The sequence below is a fragment of the Oncorhynchus masou genome, chromosome 29, assembly GCF_036934945.1.
Source record: "Oncorhynchus masou masou isolate Uvic2021 chromosome 29, UVic_Omas_1.1, whole genome shotgun sequence".
Lineage (NCBI taxonomy): Eukaryota > Metazoa > Chordata > Actinopteri > Salmoniformes > Salmonidae > Oncorhynchus > Oncorhynchus masou.
Genome location: NC_088240.1, coordinates 76644499 through 76660267, shown reverse-complemented (window position 1 = coordinate 76660267; position 15769 = coordinate 76644499). Strand labels below are relative to the sequence as shown.

Sequence of the window (15769 nt, the reverse complement as noted above, 5' to 3'; positions counted from 1 at the left end):
GTAAGGACAACAGACCTGCTACATCTAAAATAGTACTATTCACCCCCTTACCCCATTTTCCTATTTTGTTGCCTTACCTGGAATTAAAGTTGTATAATTTGATTTACACAACATGCCTACCACTTTGAAGATGCAAGAAATACGACAAAAAAAACAGAACTTGAGTGTGCATAACTATTCACCCCCCCAAAGTCAATACTTTGTAGAGCCACCTTTTGCAGGAATTACAGCTGCAAGTCTCTTGGGGTATGTCTCTAAAAGCTTGGCACATCTAGCCACTGGGATTTTTGCCCATTCTTCAAGGCAAAACTGCCCCAGCTCCTTCAAGTTGGATGGGTTCTGCTGGTGTACATCAATCTTTGTCATACCACATATTTCCAATTGGATTGAGCTCTGGGCTTTGACTAGACCATTCCAAGACATTTAAATGTTTCTCCTTGAACATCTGGAGTGTTGCTTTAGCAGTATGCTTAGGGTCATTGTCCTGCTGGAAGGTGAACCTCTGTCCCAGTCTCAAATCTCTGAAAGACTGAAACAGATTTCCCTCAAGAATTTCCCTTTAGTACCATCCATCATTCCTTCAATTATGACCAATTTCCCAGTCCCTGCCGATGGAAAAACATCCCCACAGCATGATGCTGCCACCACCATGCTTCACTGTGGGGATAGGGTTCTCGGGGTGATGAGCGTTCTCGGGGTGATGAGCGTTCTCGGGGTGATGAGCGTTCTCGGGGTGATGAGCGTTCTCGGGGTGATGAGCGTTCTCGGGGTGATGAGAGTTGTTGGGTTTGTGCCAGACATACCATTTATCTTGATGGCCAAAAAGCTCAATTTTAGTCTCATCTGACCAGAGTACCTTCTTCCATATGTTTGGGGAGTCTCCCAAATGCTTTTTGGCGAACACTTTAAGCAATGGCTTTTCTGGCCACTCTTCTGTAAAGCCCAGCTCTGTGGAGTGTACGGCTTAAAGTGGTCCTATGGACAGATACTCCAATCTCCGCTGTGGAGCTTTGCAGCTCCTTCAGGCTAATCTTTGGTCTCTTTGTTGCCTCTCTGATTAATGCCCTCCTTGCCTGGTCCATGAGTTTTGGTGGGCGGCCCTCACTTGGCAGGTTTGTTATAGTGCCATATACTTTCCATTTTTTTAATAATGGATTTACTGGTGCTCTGTGGGATGTTCAAAGTTTCGGATATTTTTTTATAACCCAACCCTGATCTGTACTTCTCCACAACTTTGTCCCTGACTTGTTTGGAGAGCTCCTTGGTCTTCATAGTGCTGCTTGCTTGGTGGTGCCCCTTGCTTACTGGTGTTGCACACTCTGGGGCCTTTCAGTGTATGTGTATATCTATCTATCGATCATGTGACTGATCACGTGACACTTAAAGTCCACCTGTGTGCAATCTATTTCACTAATTATGTGACTTCTGAAGGTAATTGGTTGCACCAGATCTTATTTAGGGGCTTCATAGCGAAGGGGGTGAATACAAATGCATGCAACGCTTTTCAGTTTTTTATTTTATAGAATTTTTTGAAACAAGTAATTTTTCTGGGGACTATTTTGTGTATGTCCATTACATGAAATCCAAATAAAAATCCATTTAAATTACAGGTTGTAATGCAACAAAATAGGAAAAACGCCACGGGGGATGAATACATTTGCAAGGCACTGTACAGAAAGTGCCAGATGTAAAGATGAATTATGAAGAGATGGTTAAATATCTTAACAGTTGGAATGGTGCCCCGAGTGTTTTGGATGTAAATGTTTTCCAGTGACCTTCTGCACAGCCTGAAGTCTCTCTTCCTGGTTGCAGGATTGTTCCCGCCCCCTCTCCATAGAGGCGGACGCAGACGGCTGCTACCCATTGGACGGCAGGATCCTGTGCATGAAGTGCCACACCCAGCGGGCCAAGGCTATGCAGTGATTGGTGGACACATCTGTTTTCAAGTCTAACTTTGAACCAAATCCAAGACGGGATCCATTCAGCTTCCACCATTCTGTCTTTGCAACAGGGCTTTACTTGTGAGTGAGTGAGTGAGTGAGTGAAAGCGAGTATGTTTGCATGCAGATGTCGTTATGTCTCTCTCCTCTTTCTGCTTATTCCCCCTCTCAGTCCAGAGGTAATGTACTGCACTGAGAGACTCCATTCCTCCTTCCCTTCTCCCCTTGTGTTAATGCCAGTGTTATCAAGGCCATTTTTTGTTTATGATTAAATTCCCAGCATGACTTGCACAAGTATAGCTTAGTCATGGGCTGTGTCCCAACAGTCAAAGATGGTTTCCTCTCCTCTTCTCTCTCCACTGATAGGAAAACATGTTGAGAAGGTTTCAGCTGTAAAACTTTGATTTGTCTATCACTTTTCAGTGGTACGGCAGGAAAAGAGTGGAAGTATTTCAGAGTGAGACATAGTAACAGTAAGATGAAGTTGACCCTAAATGCTGATCTTGGGTCAGTCTTGCAATCCCCCCCTTACTGATAATGGTTAGATCTTAGATCTGTGCCTACTGGCAACTTTTCCCAGAAGTTTAGTGTAACCCCCTGACCCTAGTGCACGAGTAGTTGAACAAACGTTTAAGGTGGACTAATTCATGTTCCCCTGCACCTCCCATAGGGCTGAGCTCTGGTGGGCTGGTGGCACATGAAGCACTTTGGAGTGCCTGCAAACATACAAGTTACTTAACTGCCTTTAGAGAGTGCTTTCTAGAGAACTACATATCCCACCAGACACAATGTAGCAGAGCAGTGTGCTGTGGGAAATGTAGTTCCTCTTGGGCTAAAAAACAACAAAAATATGTGAATGTCGCTCTTGTTTGTTTTTGTTGTGTGTGTTTGTTGCTTTATAGGCATGAATAGCTACAGATCACTGTCAGTTACTCTCACTTGTTTGTCAAGAACAGAATGAGGGTACAATACGATCAAAATGACCATTTATTTCTTTATCAAAAGAAAAGAAGATTTAAGATCATGATTAGAGACACTACCTAGAACAAAGGTCAAAAGTTAGCCCAGCACAGATTCCATTCCTATGATCTCCTCATGTTAAATAGAGTGCTGTAGTTTAAAGAGGAGCACATGGCTTAAAACAGATTCTACGCTACAGGCAGAAGTTGCTCTTAACCGCCTGGATCATATTACCCTACCTCCTCCCTAATCTTAATTTAAAGGGGATGGAGGGAAAACATTGGATCCTGCATCAGTAGTTAGGGGCAACTTCCAGGACCTACACTATAATCCTATCATCCTCAATGACGCGCTCTTGAACGCATACTTATGTAGTGTGTAGGCGAGTTAAGATCTAATGAGTAACATAGAGATATTACCTCTCATTAATTCAATTCACCTAAAGGTAAACTCATGGATTTTTGCACTATACACCTGCATTTACAAATGCTTAGTATTTTGGGCATTTGCAGCTCTCTGAATAACATAATAGAACTGGCTCTGAATCAGGGTTTTAAGTATTATAAACATGCAGCAGATCAAATGGCCAGTCTGTTTTCCAGTAGAGTGTAGTAGGTCATTGACTGTAGCAGTAGCATGTAGATCAAACAAATACAGTTCAAGGTGATGGTAACCCGTCACTCAAACGCATCACACTTTAAATTCACTGCCTTTGTTTTTGTGGAATTCACTTCAAGTTTTAATTATGTTTTTTGTGTTTTACACAGTACATTGTTCCTCTTCCTTTCTCATAATACTCCAATGACTACCACTGTTTCCATTATTCCGCTTAGTGTTCTTTTATGTCTCGATATCAGTTATATTTACTCTGCTTGTAATCTTACCATACTGTATTTCATTAAGTACTTATTTTCAGTGATTTTTCAGTGAAACTTTGAGTTGCCATTTCCACCCTAGTATTCCTATCTCTCTTGTTCAGACTGGTTTGGCACCGAACACCCATCCTTATTACAATCCTCAGTCTGGCATGGCAACACAACCCTATTGACCAAACTAACATCCTAAACCATATGGCCAAACAGACTCCATATGCATGTTATCTGGGTCGTCGGTATCATCTTTAGTATTCTCCGTTTTTCATTTTTTTATTTGCACAAATGATTCCACCTTTGTGACCATGCCTTTGTCTTCGCTGTCAGACCATTGGTGTGTGATGATGCCTTCAAAAACACCACGTTGCTCATTTATTTAATGATGATTGCCTTGTTCTTTTCATATAGTTTTTATATAAATTCCTCTTATATTTGTGTGTTTACGGTTCCAAACTTGCCAACATTAATTACCTGTACATGTCATTATTTTTCTTCTTTAATGTTACTGTACTTAAAATAAAACTGCTAATAGCCTAAATCCTGTGTGGTTTTATTGTGCCTGTTTGGCATTTGCAATAATTAAAGGTCTTTACCCCTGGAAGTTATTGTTCAGTATTCTCCTCATTCTCTCACATCAAATATAGTATTTCTCTCTCTCAAATCAAATGTTATTTGTCACATGCGCCAAATACAACAGGTGTAGACATTACACTGAAATGCTTACTTAGAAGCCCTTAACCGACGATGCAGTTTTAAGAAAATATCTGTTTTTTAAATAAAGAAGAAAGTCAGAAAAAATCATTAAGAGCAGCAGTGAATAACAATAGCAGGGCTATATACAGGGGGTACCGGTGTCGAGGTAATTGAGATAATTATGTACATGCAGGTAGGGTTGTTAAAGTGGCTATGCATCAATAATAACAGTAGTAGCAGCGTGGGGGGTGCAAAGTAGAAGCTGTTTAGAAGCTTCTTGGACCTAGATTTGGTGCTCCAGTACCACTTGCTGTGTGGTAGCAGAGAGAACAGTATATGACTATGGGACCTTCATCTGACATTGCCTGGTATAGAGGTCCTGGATGGCAGGAAGCTTGGCCCCGGTGATGTACTGGGCTGTATGCATTACCATCAGTAGTGCCTTGCGGTCGGAGGCCGAGCAATTGCCATACCAGGCAGTGATGCGCTCAATGGTGCAGCTGTAAAATCTTTTGAGGATCTGAGGACCCATGCCAAATCTTTTCAGTCTCCTTAGGGGGAATAGGTTATGTCGTGCCCTCTTTACAACTGTCTTTGTGTGCTTGGACCATGTTAGTTTGTTGATGTGGACGCCAAGGAACATGAAGCTCTCAACCTGCTCCACTACAGCCCCGTCGATGAGAATGGGGGCGTGCTCGATCCTCTATTTCCTGTAGTCCACAATCATCTCCTTTGTCTTGATCACATTGAGGGAGAGGTTGTTGTCCTTGCACCACATGGTCAGGTCTGTGACCTCCCTATAGGCTGTCTCATTGTTGTCAGTGATCAGACCTGCCACTGTTGTGTCATCAGCAAACTTAATGATGGTGTTGGAGTTGTGCCTGGCCGTGCAGTCATGAGTGAACAGGGAGTACAGGAGGGGACTGAGCACGCACCCCTAAGGGGCCCCCATGTTGAGGATCAGCATGGTGGATGTGGTGTTACCTACCCTTACCACCTGGGGGCAGCCCGTCAGGATGTCTAGGATCCAGTTGCAGAGGGAGGTGTTTGGTCCCAGGGTCCTTAGCTGAGTGATGAGTTTTGAGGGCACTATGGTGTTGAACGCTGAGCTGTAGTCGATGAATAGCATTCTCATGTAGGTGTTCCTTTTGTCCAGGTGGAAAAGGGCAGTGTGGAGTGCAATAGAGATGGCATCACCTGTGGATCTGTTGGTGCGGTATGCAAATTGGAGTGGGTCTAGGGTTTCTGGGATAGCAGTGTTGGTGTGAGCCATTACCAGCCTTTCAAAGCATTTCATGACTACAGACGTGAGTGCTCAGGGTCGGTAGTCATTTAGGCAGGTTACCTTAGTGTTCATTGGCACAGATACATGTTGGTATTACAGACTGACAGGGAGAGGTTGAAAATGTCAGTGAAGACACTTGCCAGTTGGTCAGCGCACGCTCGCAGTACACGTCCTGGTAATCCGTCTGGCCCAGCGGCCTTGTGACGTGTCCTCCACTATGCTATCAGTGACGTGTTCCATTGCCAGATGACCTCTAGAACACCCTCGCTCTCTCTATCAATTCATACCAGACCCTCGGCTGCACTGATAGTGACGCGGGTAGACAGCTGTGTGTGCACTGTTTTTGCATTTGAGAAAATGTTTGTCCTCTCGATGCAGGGTAACAATGTGTCCTCTTAACGTTTTGACTTTTTCTGTGTTTCAAAGTTGGGCGGATTTTATTGGCTCTGTACCGACCTGTTGCTTAGGGACATTATGTTCTCATTACATTTGAGTTAAAACTCAGTCATTTTAGGGTTGAAGAGGATTCCTCCTACACATCAAACACACCCATGTGCATGTCACAGTCTAAATGGATCCACAGTGCCACCTGATAATGTAGCAGAGAGAGAGGTAGGCTGCCAGGTCAACTCTGTTTATCAGAACGTCGGAGGAGGAGGAGGAGGAGAGCAGTGAGTGATGAAAGAAGATAGAGAGCTGAGATGACAGCTGGCTGATGGAGGGAGAGATAGAGGTCTGGAGGTTACGTGTGAGGGAGAGATAGAGGTCTGGAGGTTACGTGTGAGGGAGAAATGAGAAACGTCAGTGGCTGCAACAAGCTAAACCCAGACAGACAGAACAAGACACAACAGAGTATGGCAGAAACCCCAGCAGAGCCTCAGGTAAAACCTGTAGAATGACTTTTAATTATTTAATGAAATGTTATTATGAAGTTTATGCTGATCCTAGGTGATGTCAAATCAATGTTGGCCTGCCACAGGCAGAACACTTTCTACTTATTGCATCAGTTGTTTTTAGGGGAGGGGGTGTTGGAGCAAGCTCTCAATTTTTCTGCGCCTCATACTGTACATTTCAAGTTGTATTCCTGATTTTAATGCGGTATTAATTAAATGTATATAGAGGACAAGATAGGTTATAAGCCTGTCGTGTCAAATTAGTCTTAAATGAAGTAGAAATGTGTAACATGATAATCCTGATATGAAACTGACTATCATTCAATGTTGTTTAGATTGACTGTGAGCTGCAGCCCCCATCTAATACCCTTTCTGAGCCTCAGCTCCAGTACCAACTACATCCTCTCTCTGAGCCCCAGCCACTACCCCAGCCTGATACCCTTCCCCAGCCACTACCCCAGCCTGATACCCTTCCCCAGCCACTACCCCAGCCTGATACCCTTCCCCAGCCACTACCCCAGCCTGATACCCTTCCCCAGCCTTGGCCCCTGCCCCAGCCTCAGCCGGATAGCCTTCCTGGGCCCCAGCCACTACCCCAGCCTGATACCCTCCCTGAGCCCCAGCCCCCGTCTGAAGAGGAGGTGAAGCCCTGGGTGTGGACACGTCACTGCGTACTCCTTCTCTTCCTCTTGGCATCCTCCTTCTGTGCCTCCATAGTGGGCCTGGCCTACTACTCCCAGCAGCACCTCCCACCAGAGAGCACACCGCCAGCCTCTCCTCCATGTACCTCCCCGGCTTGTCAAAGGGCTACCGCCCGTCTTTCCATCTCAGTCGACCCCTTCTCTCAGCCCTGTGACTACTTCCTGTTTCCCTGTGGGTCTGAAGGGGCGTCTCTGTCCAACAGGGGGAGACAGAGGGGCAAGGGCATCCCCCTACACCCACAGGGCCACAAGCGCAGGGCAGCACAGGCAGAGAAAGAGAGAGAAAGAGGGAGGAAGGAGAGAGAGACAGGCACGGACATAATAGAAAAGGCTCCAGCAGACAGACTGCCAGACAGACAGACTGCACTACTGCTGACAATGAGGGAGATTTTGGGTGAGAATCAAAAAATGTGTTTATCCTCTGTAGATTTTGTACCTGTTCTTTGGGACAACCATTTAAATAGAACTCTGCTGAAACCGTTTCCATAACAGGACCTTTTATCCTCACAATGAAACTTTGATTTAATGTTCCTCTGTCAGAAGCTGAGGACCGCTCCAGCCCGGGTAACTCAGCTCGGAAGAAGGCCTGTATGTTCTACCGTTCCTGTATGGACACTGGCCCCACAGAGTCCGCCGGGCCAGAACCTTTCCTCAGGCTAGTCCACAAGGTCAGATCCCTGGAATAGATTGGTGGGGAATGGTGACTGATTACACCTTCTCTACTGTTATGGTAAAAACTATTTCCCTCTCCCTCTCTCTCTCTACCCCCCCCCCCTAAGCTGGGTGGCTGGGCTGTATCAGGCCGGTGGAACCAGACAGATTTCAACTCCACTCTGTCTCTACTGATGAGAGACTATGGCACCTTCCCATTCTTTAGTGTTTATGTGGGCAAGGATCCTAATGACACTCAAGGAGACAAGCGATACATACAGGTCAGTTAGACTGGGGTTCTGGGGCAGTGAAATACCTAATGGGTGTTCTACAGTATATACAGTAATGGATTATATGAACTTTTCACTGGAGCTTTACATAAAGGGTAACTTCCCCATCCACTATACATTTATAGCATATACTTTTTTACTATAGATTGATCAGCCGGATTTTCAGATACCTACTGAATGGAGCAGCAAGACTCAGAAGTCCAAAGCTAACACCCAGGTACACTAAGTCTATATCGGTTCTATAGTATATCATCTATCTGCTCATGTCAACATTTGGCATTATGTCTCTCATCCCCTCTGCTCCCGCTCTTTATTTCTCTCTTTTCCCCCCAGATCCTGCGTCTGTTCCTGGCCTCGTATCAGAGGTTGCTGGCCCTGTTGGGCTCTCCCTCCAGCAGCACCATTCTCCATATAGGCCTGTTCATCTCTCTGTCCTCTGAACTGGCTGTAGCTGCCTCTCCTCTGCCGCATCGCCTGCAACAGGGGCTGCTGTACCAGCGCATCACCATCAAAGAGCTACAGGTGCGGGGGTGTGTGTATGTACTTATGTGTGAGTGTGTGTGTGTCTAGTTCTCTCTCCCTTTACCCTAACCTTCACTAACTCATAGAGCTATTGTATATGTGTATCTGTATTTTCCTATACAGAATGCATCTTTCTTATTTTGTGAACAGACCCTGGCCCCTGCCATTGATTGGCAGGGCTGTCTACAGACCACCTTCCATCCCCACCCTGTTAGCCAATCGGATCACGTCCTCCTGCACAACCTCCCTTACATAGTCCACATGTCCCGCATCATCGGCAAATGGCTGAACAAGCATGAATTGAGTGGCAGGTACTTTATATCAATCAAAAATATCATGCAAAAGACAGTAACCAATATAACAAGGTTTCTCATCACACAAGCTACCTCTGTTACTTACAGCATGGTGTATAGTAATCAGTACACGTTTGTTTGGTGCCTGTCCATCTTTATGTTTAGTGGCCCTCTTCACACCTTCATGGTCCTCAGTCTCCTCCACACTGTCATACCCGCGCTGGACTCCAGGTTCACTCAGACAGAGAGGAATTTCTCCTTAGCTCTGGGGACTACAGTGGAGGTAACTGAATATGGACTACATTTCCCAGCTTGCTCTTGTGGTTGAATAACACTGGCTTGGAGTGATTATATTGTCTGGGACTTAGTAGTTCATTGCTACTTGCCTCTCTCAGGATGTCCCTCGCTGGAGGCAGTGTGTTCTGCAGACTGAGAAAGGGTTTGACACGGTACTAAAACACATACTGAGAGAGACCACCGCATACACAGAGGTGAGAGGCACTGTGTGTTTGTGTGTCTGTGTGTGTTTCTGTGTGTGTGTGCATAGAGAAAGCAAAGACAGAAGAGGATGTAGTGTGTGAAATGTGTGATGAAGAATAGCAGCAACAAAATATAAATAGAAAAAGTTAATTGTGGACTAGGCCTAATTGTCACGAGGAAGAGTTTAGAACACCTTTTAGTGGAAGGGGGAGACCTAGTCAGTTGTCCAACTGAATGTATTCAACTGAAATGTGTCTTCCGCATTTAATCCAACCCCTCTGAACTGCTACAGAACTAAAGAAATATGGGTTCTGATGAGAAGTATGTTTTTGATGTATGTATAAGTCTTTCAGGGTGTCTTCGATACTCACATTGATGACATTACTAAAGAATTAAGGTGAACAGTAACATTTGGAAGACAAGATGCATTATGACTATAAAAAAATATTTTGATCGAATACAATTTATATTAAAAAAAAAATCAAAACATAACTAAAATAAACAAGATGGACTCCAAAAACTCCCATAGGCTATTACATTTGTAAATCATGTTATGTAATTATGAACTCAAATGTATTGATGAATTGTATTTATGTGAACTACAGTATTTATGATTTTCAAATGTGAAAATCTTCAAGAAATTTTATTTTTAGCAACAAAATACAAGATAACTACTTCATAAATGTGTTATTACATTATAAGTGTGTTGAAATTGTATTATCTGTTTCCTCTAGGCAGAGGAGCTGATTCAGAATGTCTATTCCTCCATCAAGTCCAAATTATCTGATCTCAGGTGGAGAGATGAGGAGTCTCGCATGTCTGTTTTGAATAAGGTAAAAAGTCAACAGTAGATGTAATTGACTGGAATCCTTATTTAAAAACAACTGTGTATTCATTGTCCACTTGAAATGTACAATCTGTGTTTTCCCAGATTCAGTCTTTAACTCCAAGACTTTCAACTAAAAACAACATTTTCAGTGAAGCTGAACTCAACCAACTGTATTCAAAGGTAGAGTATTTTATTGTAGTGGAACTAGTCTACATTGCCAATAAGATATAGGATTTCTTAATCAATATCCCTAATGAATCATATTACCAGTGATGATAATACATTGTACTATATACATACTGGTAGTTAATTTTCCCCCATTTATTTAATTAATAGGTGACAATTGACGAACACATGTATTTCTCCAACTACATCCAGTCTCTCTCCCTCCAGCGCCAGAGACCAAGCAAACTCTTTTCCCAGGCTGAAGGAGATGATATGTGAGAGCCCAGTTGTCATGAAAAGTCTATGTGATTTGGTTTGGGTAGATATGTGTTATTAACATGTGAATATGAGAATTGAGGATTCTCTCCATCTTCTCCTCCAGTTGGTCCCTCACTCCATTTATCTCCGGCAATGAGCTAGTCTTTCCCATAGGGATGTTTGTCCAGCCTCTCTTCCACCCTACCTATCCCAGGTAACCCAAACTCATATTTTTACTATCACATAAAAAAATATGAATAACCAAGTAGTCTTATTGAGATAAATAATCAAATCCCTCAAAGGCGTGTTTTGTTGAGTATTTGCATGTTTTTGTGTCAGGGCCATCAACTTTGGGGTTTTGGGATCTTTGATGGCCAAAGATATTCTCCATCTCCTTCTACCCAACAGTAAGGCAAATAGTCTCAATGAATTACTCTATGATTGTAATGCAGTTAATGAAATTATGTGCAGAGTTTGCATTTTGCACATGTTTATTTGTGTGTATGCATGTGTGTGTAGGTTTATACATGATCCATGTGTGTGTAGGTTTATACATGATCCATGTGTGTGTAGGTTTATACATGATCCATGTGTGTGTAGGTTTATATATGATCCATGTGTGTGTAGGTCTATACATGATCCATGTGTGTGTAGGTTTATACATGATCCATGCGTGTGCCCTGACTGTTTATCCTGTGCTTTAGTCCATTCTCAGAGTGTGTCTCCCAGGTCCATAGCAGAGTGTGTGTGCCCTGACTGTTCACCCTGTCCTTTAGTCCATTCTCAGAGTGTGTCTCCCAGGTCCATAGCAGAGTGTGTGTGCCCTGACTGTTTATCCTGTGCTTTAGTCCATTCTCAGAGTGTGTCTCCCAGGTCCATAGCAGAGTGTGTGCGATACCAGTACCTGAGTATGACAGAGGGACCAGGGAGAGAGGGGGCGTTCTCGCTGTCACCAGCACAGCAGCAGGAGATGTGGGTGCAGTACTCTGCTCTGCAGATTGCACTACAGGTCAGTTTTTGGGATGCCAAATCTATTCTAGGGGATCTAGGCTATTTCGATTTCAGCACCTTAGTTGTTTTGGTTGATATCAGAGGCATACTATGTTTTGGTTGATATCAGAGACATACTATGTTTTGGTTGGTATCAGAGACATACTATGTTTTGGTTTATATCAGAGACATACTATGTTGTGGTTGGTATCAGAGGCATACTATGTTGTGGTTGGTATCAGAGACATACTATGTTGTGGTTGGTATCAGAGACATACTATGTTTTGGTTTATATCAGAGACATACTATGTTGTGGTTGGTATCAGAGGCATACTATGTTGTGGTTGGTATCAGAGACATACTATGTTTTGGTTGATATCAGAGACATACTATGTTGTGGTTGGTATCAGAGACATACTATGTTGTGGTTGGTATCAGAGACATACTATGTTGTGGTTGGTATCAGAGACATACTATGTTGTGGTTGATATCAGAGACATACTATGTTGTGGTTGGTATCAGAGACATACTATGTTGTGGTTGGTATCAGAGACGTACTATGTTGTGGTTTATATCAGAGACATGCTATGTTGTGGTTGGTATCAGAGACATACTATGTTGTGGTTGGTATCAGAGACATACTATGTTGTGGTTGGTATCAGAGACATACTATGTTGTGGTTGGTATCAGAGACATACTATGTTGTGGTTGTTATCAGAGACATACTATGTTTTGGTTGGTATCAGAGGCATACTATGTTGTGGTTGGTATCAGAGACATACTATGTTGTGGTTGGTATCAGAGACATACTATGTTGTGGTTGGTATCAGAGACATACTATGTTGTGGTTGGTATCAGAGACATACTATGTTGTGGTTGGTATCAGAGACATACTATGTTGTGGTTGGTATCAGAGACATACTATGTTGTGGTTGGTATCAGAGACATACTATGTTGTGGTTGGTATCAGAGACATACTATGTTTTGGTTGATATCAGAGACATACTATGTTGTGGTTGGTATCAGAGACATACTATGTTGTGGTTGGTATCAGAGACATACTATGTTGTGGTTGATATCAGAGACATACTATGTTGTGGTTGGTATCAGAGACATACTATGTTGTGGTTGATATCAGAGACATACTATGTTGTGGTTGGTATCAGAGACATACTATGTTGTGGTTGGTATCAGAGACATACTATGTTGTGGTTGGTATCAGAGACATACTATGTTGTGGTTGGTATCAGAGACATACTATGTTGTGGTTGATATCAGAGACATACTATGTTTTGGTTGATATCAGAGACATACTATGTTGTGGTTGGTATCAGAGACATACTATGTTGTGGTTGGTATCAGAGACATACTATGTTGTGGTTGATATCAGAGACATACTATGTTGTGGTTGGTATCAGAGACATACTATGTTGTGGTTGGTATCAGAGACATACTATGTTGTGGTTGGTATCAGAGACATACTATGTTTTGGTTGATATCAGAGACATACTATGTTGTGGTTGGTATCAGAGACATACTATGTTGTGGTTGGTATCAGAGACATACTATGTTGTGGTTTATACCAGAGACATACTATATTGTGGTTTATATCAGAGACATACTATGTTGTGGTTGATATCAGAGACATACTATGTTGTGGTTGGTATCAGAGACATACTATGTTGTGGTTGGTATCAGAGACATACTATGTTGTGGTTGGTATCAGAGACATACTATGTTGTGGTTGGTATCAGAGACATACTATGTTGTGGTTGGTATCAGAGGCATACTATGTTGTGGTTGATATCAGAGACATACTATGTTTTGGTTGATATCAGAGACATACTATGTTGTGGTTGGTATCAGAGACATACTATGTTGTGGTTGGTATCAGAGACATACTATGTTGTGGTTGGTATCAGAGGCATACTATGTTGTGGTTGATATCAGAGACATACTATGTTTTGGTTGATATCAGAGACATACTATGTTGTGGTTGGTATCAGAGACATACTATGTTGTGGTTGGTATCAGAGACATACTATGTTGTGGTTGGTATCAGAGACATACTATGTTGTGGTTGGTATCAGAGACATACTATGTTGTGGTTGGTATCAGAGACATACTATGTTGTGGTTGATATCAGAGACATACTATGTTGTGGTTGGTATCAGAGACATACTATGTTGTGGTTGGTATCAGAGACATACTATGTTGTGGTTTGTATCAGAGACATACTATGTTGTGGTTGATATCAGAGACATACTATGTTGTGGTTGGTATCAGAGACATACTATGTTTGTCAAAGCTTTATCTAATTATTTCTCCCTCTTTATCCTTTACTCTCTGTGTCTCAGGCTTACAATCAGAGTTTGAAGAAGTATCCTGGCGACTCCTCTCTCTCAGGCCTCTCTCACACTCATCTGTTCCTTACTTCATTCACTCAGGTAAGGATAACAACAGTAACAGAACAATAATTGCAGATGTCTGAAAGGTTCACTTTAACATGCATATGAAGGTCCTACGAATGGATATTTTCCTTCCTATAATTGTATTGATTCTATCTTCTTTCAGATCAACTGCGACTCTGACCCGTACCACGAGTTCATGCCCTTTGAACCTTCCTTTCTGGTTACTGTCATCTGTGGGTACTCTAACCTCTGCCCTACAACCCTCTCCTGCCCCAACAAACCCCAGCAGCAACTCTTAGGGACATGCTGACCTATAGATCTACAGTAACATCTCCTACCAAACAAAAAATGCAGAGCCATTGATGAACACACAAGACTGTGATTTAAACAGATCAGTGTGTCTTTCCCCTCCCCCCACCCCCACCCCCGCGGGACGGTTGAGCTAATGTAGGCTAATATCATTAGCATGAGGTTGTAAGCAACAACAACAACAAAAATTCAGGACATAAACATATCTGACATGGGCAGAAGGCTTCAATTCTTAACTGTCCTGTCCAATTTACAATAGCTATTACAGTGAAATAATACCTTACTATTGTTTGAGAAGAGTGCACAATTATGAACTTGAAAATGTTTTAATAAACCAATTAGGCACATTTGGACAGTCTTGAAACAACATTTTGAACAGATATGCAATGGTTCATTGGATCAGTCTAACACTTTTCACATACACTGCTGCCATCTAGTGGCCAAAATCAAAATTGCGCCTGTGCTGGAATAATACATTATGGCCTTTCTCTTGCATTTCAAAGATGATGGTACAAAAAAAATCATGTTTTTTTCTTTGTATTATCTTTTACCAGATCTAATGTGTTATATTCTCCTACATTAATTGAACATTTCCACAAACTTTGAAGTGTTTCCTTTCAAATGGTATGAAGAATATGCATATCTTTGCTTCAGGTCCTGAGCTACAGGCAGTTAGATTTGGGTATGCCATTTTAGGCAAACATTTTTTTTTTTTAAGGGTCAGATCTTTAAGAAGGCAATAGAACAGAACAGTAAATCCAAATGCAACTGACAGGAGAGATGATTATTCATTAGGCCCATCCATCCAGTCTCTTGTGACATCCTGTGCATGGGAGATTTGTTTCTGGGTTCTGAGATAAAACTATCCATATTGTCTGTGTTTTATTTAAAACTGCAGTATGTAACAAGCACCTTGTTATCCATAAGGATACTATTAGTTATGTTTGGAGGTTCTGGTCTGCTTACCTTTGTTAAATGTATGGGAGAGTGTGTCTGCCAGTTTAGATGGTGCCAAAGACACAAACAGTGTTGAAAAAGTGTGGATGAAGTGTGTGGATGTAAATAAATATGGAAAGGGGGATATTTATTCAGTTTTACAACTGAATGCGTTCAACTGAAATGTGTCTTGCGCATTTAACCCTATCCCTCTGAATCAGAGGTGCGCTCATAGATATAGGGCTGATAATTCTACAAAATAAAGTTGATTTTTTTAATGTGAAGGGAGTT

At 42.4% G+C, this 15769-nt stretch overlaps 2 protein-coding genes across 6 annotated transcripts in view; both read left to right on the top strand.

The window, feature by feature from the left end:
- LOC135520605 (zyxin-like) overlaps positions 1-4373 on the top strand; it is a 32416-nt gene extending 28043 nt beyond the window's left edge. For both annotated transcript variants that reach the window (XM_064946273.1, XM_064946274.1), the window contains exon 10: positions 1813-4373. In XM_064946273.1, the coding sequence (XP_064802345.1) occupies positions 1813-1923 (111 nt within the window). In that variant the 3' untranslated portion in view covers positions 1924-4373. The remainder of the gene's footprint in view (positions 1-1812) is intronic.
- A 1768-nt stretch (positions 4374-6141) lies between these two features.
- kel (Kell metallo-endopeptidase (Kell blood group)) lies at positions 6142-15762 on the top strand. Of its 4 annotated transcripts, none has more exons than XM_064946267.1 (17): positions 6142-6631; positions 6979-7738; positions 7885-8012; positions 8124-8276; positions 8431-8502; positions 8619-8807; positions 8931-9118; positions 9266-9383; positions 9496-9591; positions 10315-10413; positions 10512-10589; positions 10746-10849; positions 10957-11046; positions 11172-11239; positions 11537-11841; positions 14180-14269; positions 14397-15762. In XM_064946267.1, exons 1-17 carry the CDS (start codon positions 6542-6544, stop codon positions 14541-14543), a joined length of 2775 nt encoding a protein of 924 aa, XP_064802339.1. In that variant the 5' UTR covers positions 6142-6541; the 3' UTR covers positions 14544-15762. The 4 variants fall into 4 exon arrangements, with proteins under 4 accessions (XP_064802339.1, XP_064802342.1, XP_064802340.1 ...); XM_064946268.1 differs by having other exon boundaries at positions 6145-6631; positions 11681-11841; XM_064946269.1 differs by having other exon boundaries at positions 6152-6631; positions 8958-9118; positions 11681-11841.
- The last annotated feature ends 7 nt before the right edge of the window (positions 15763-15769 follow it).

Excerpts from the sequence above, each read along its gene's own strand:
- kel (XM_064946267.1), top strand. The coding sequence starts at position 6,542 with ATGAGAAACGTCAGTGGCTGCAACAAGCTAAACCCAGACAGACAGAAC. Across the intron at positions 7,739-7,884 it reads GACAATGAGGGAGATTTTGG|AAGCTGAGGACCGCTCCAGC; the intron begins GTGAGAATCAAA and ends TTCCTCTGTCAG. Across the intron at positions 11,047-11,171 it reads TTCCACCCTACCTATCCCAG|GGCCATCAACTTTGGGGTTT; the intron begins GTAACCCAAACT and ends TTTTTGTGTCAG.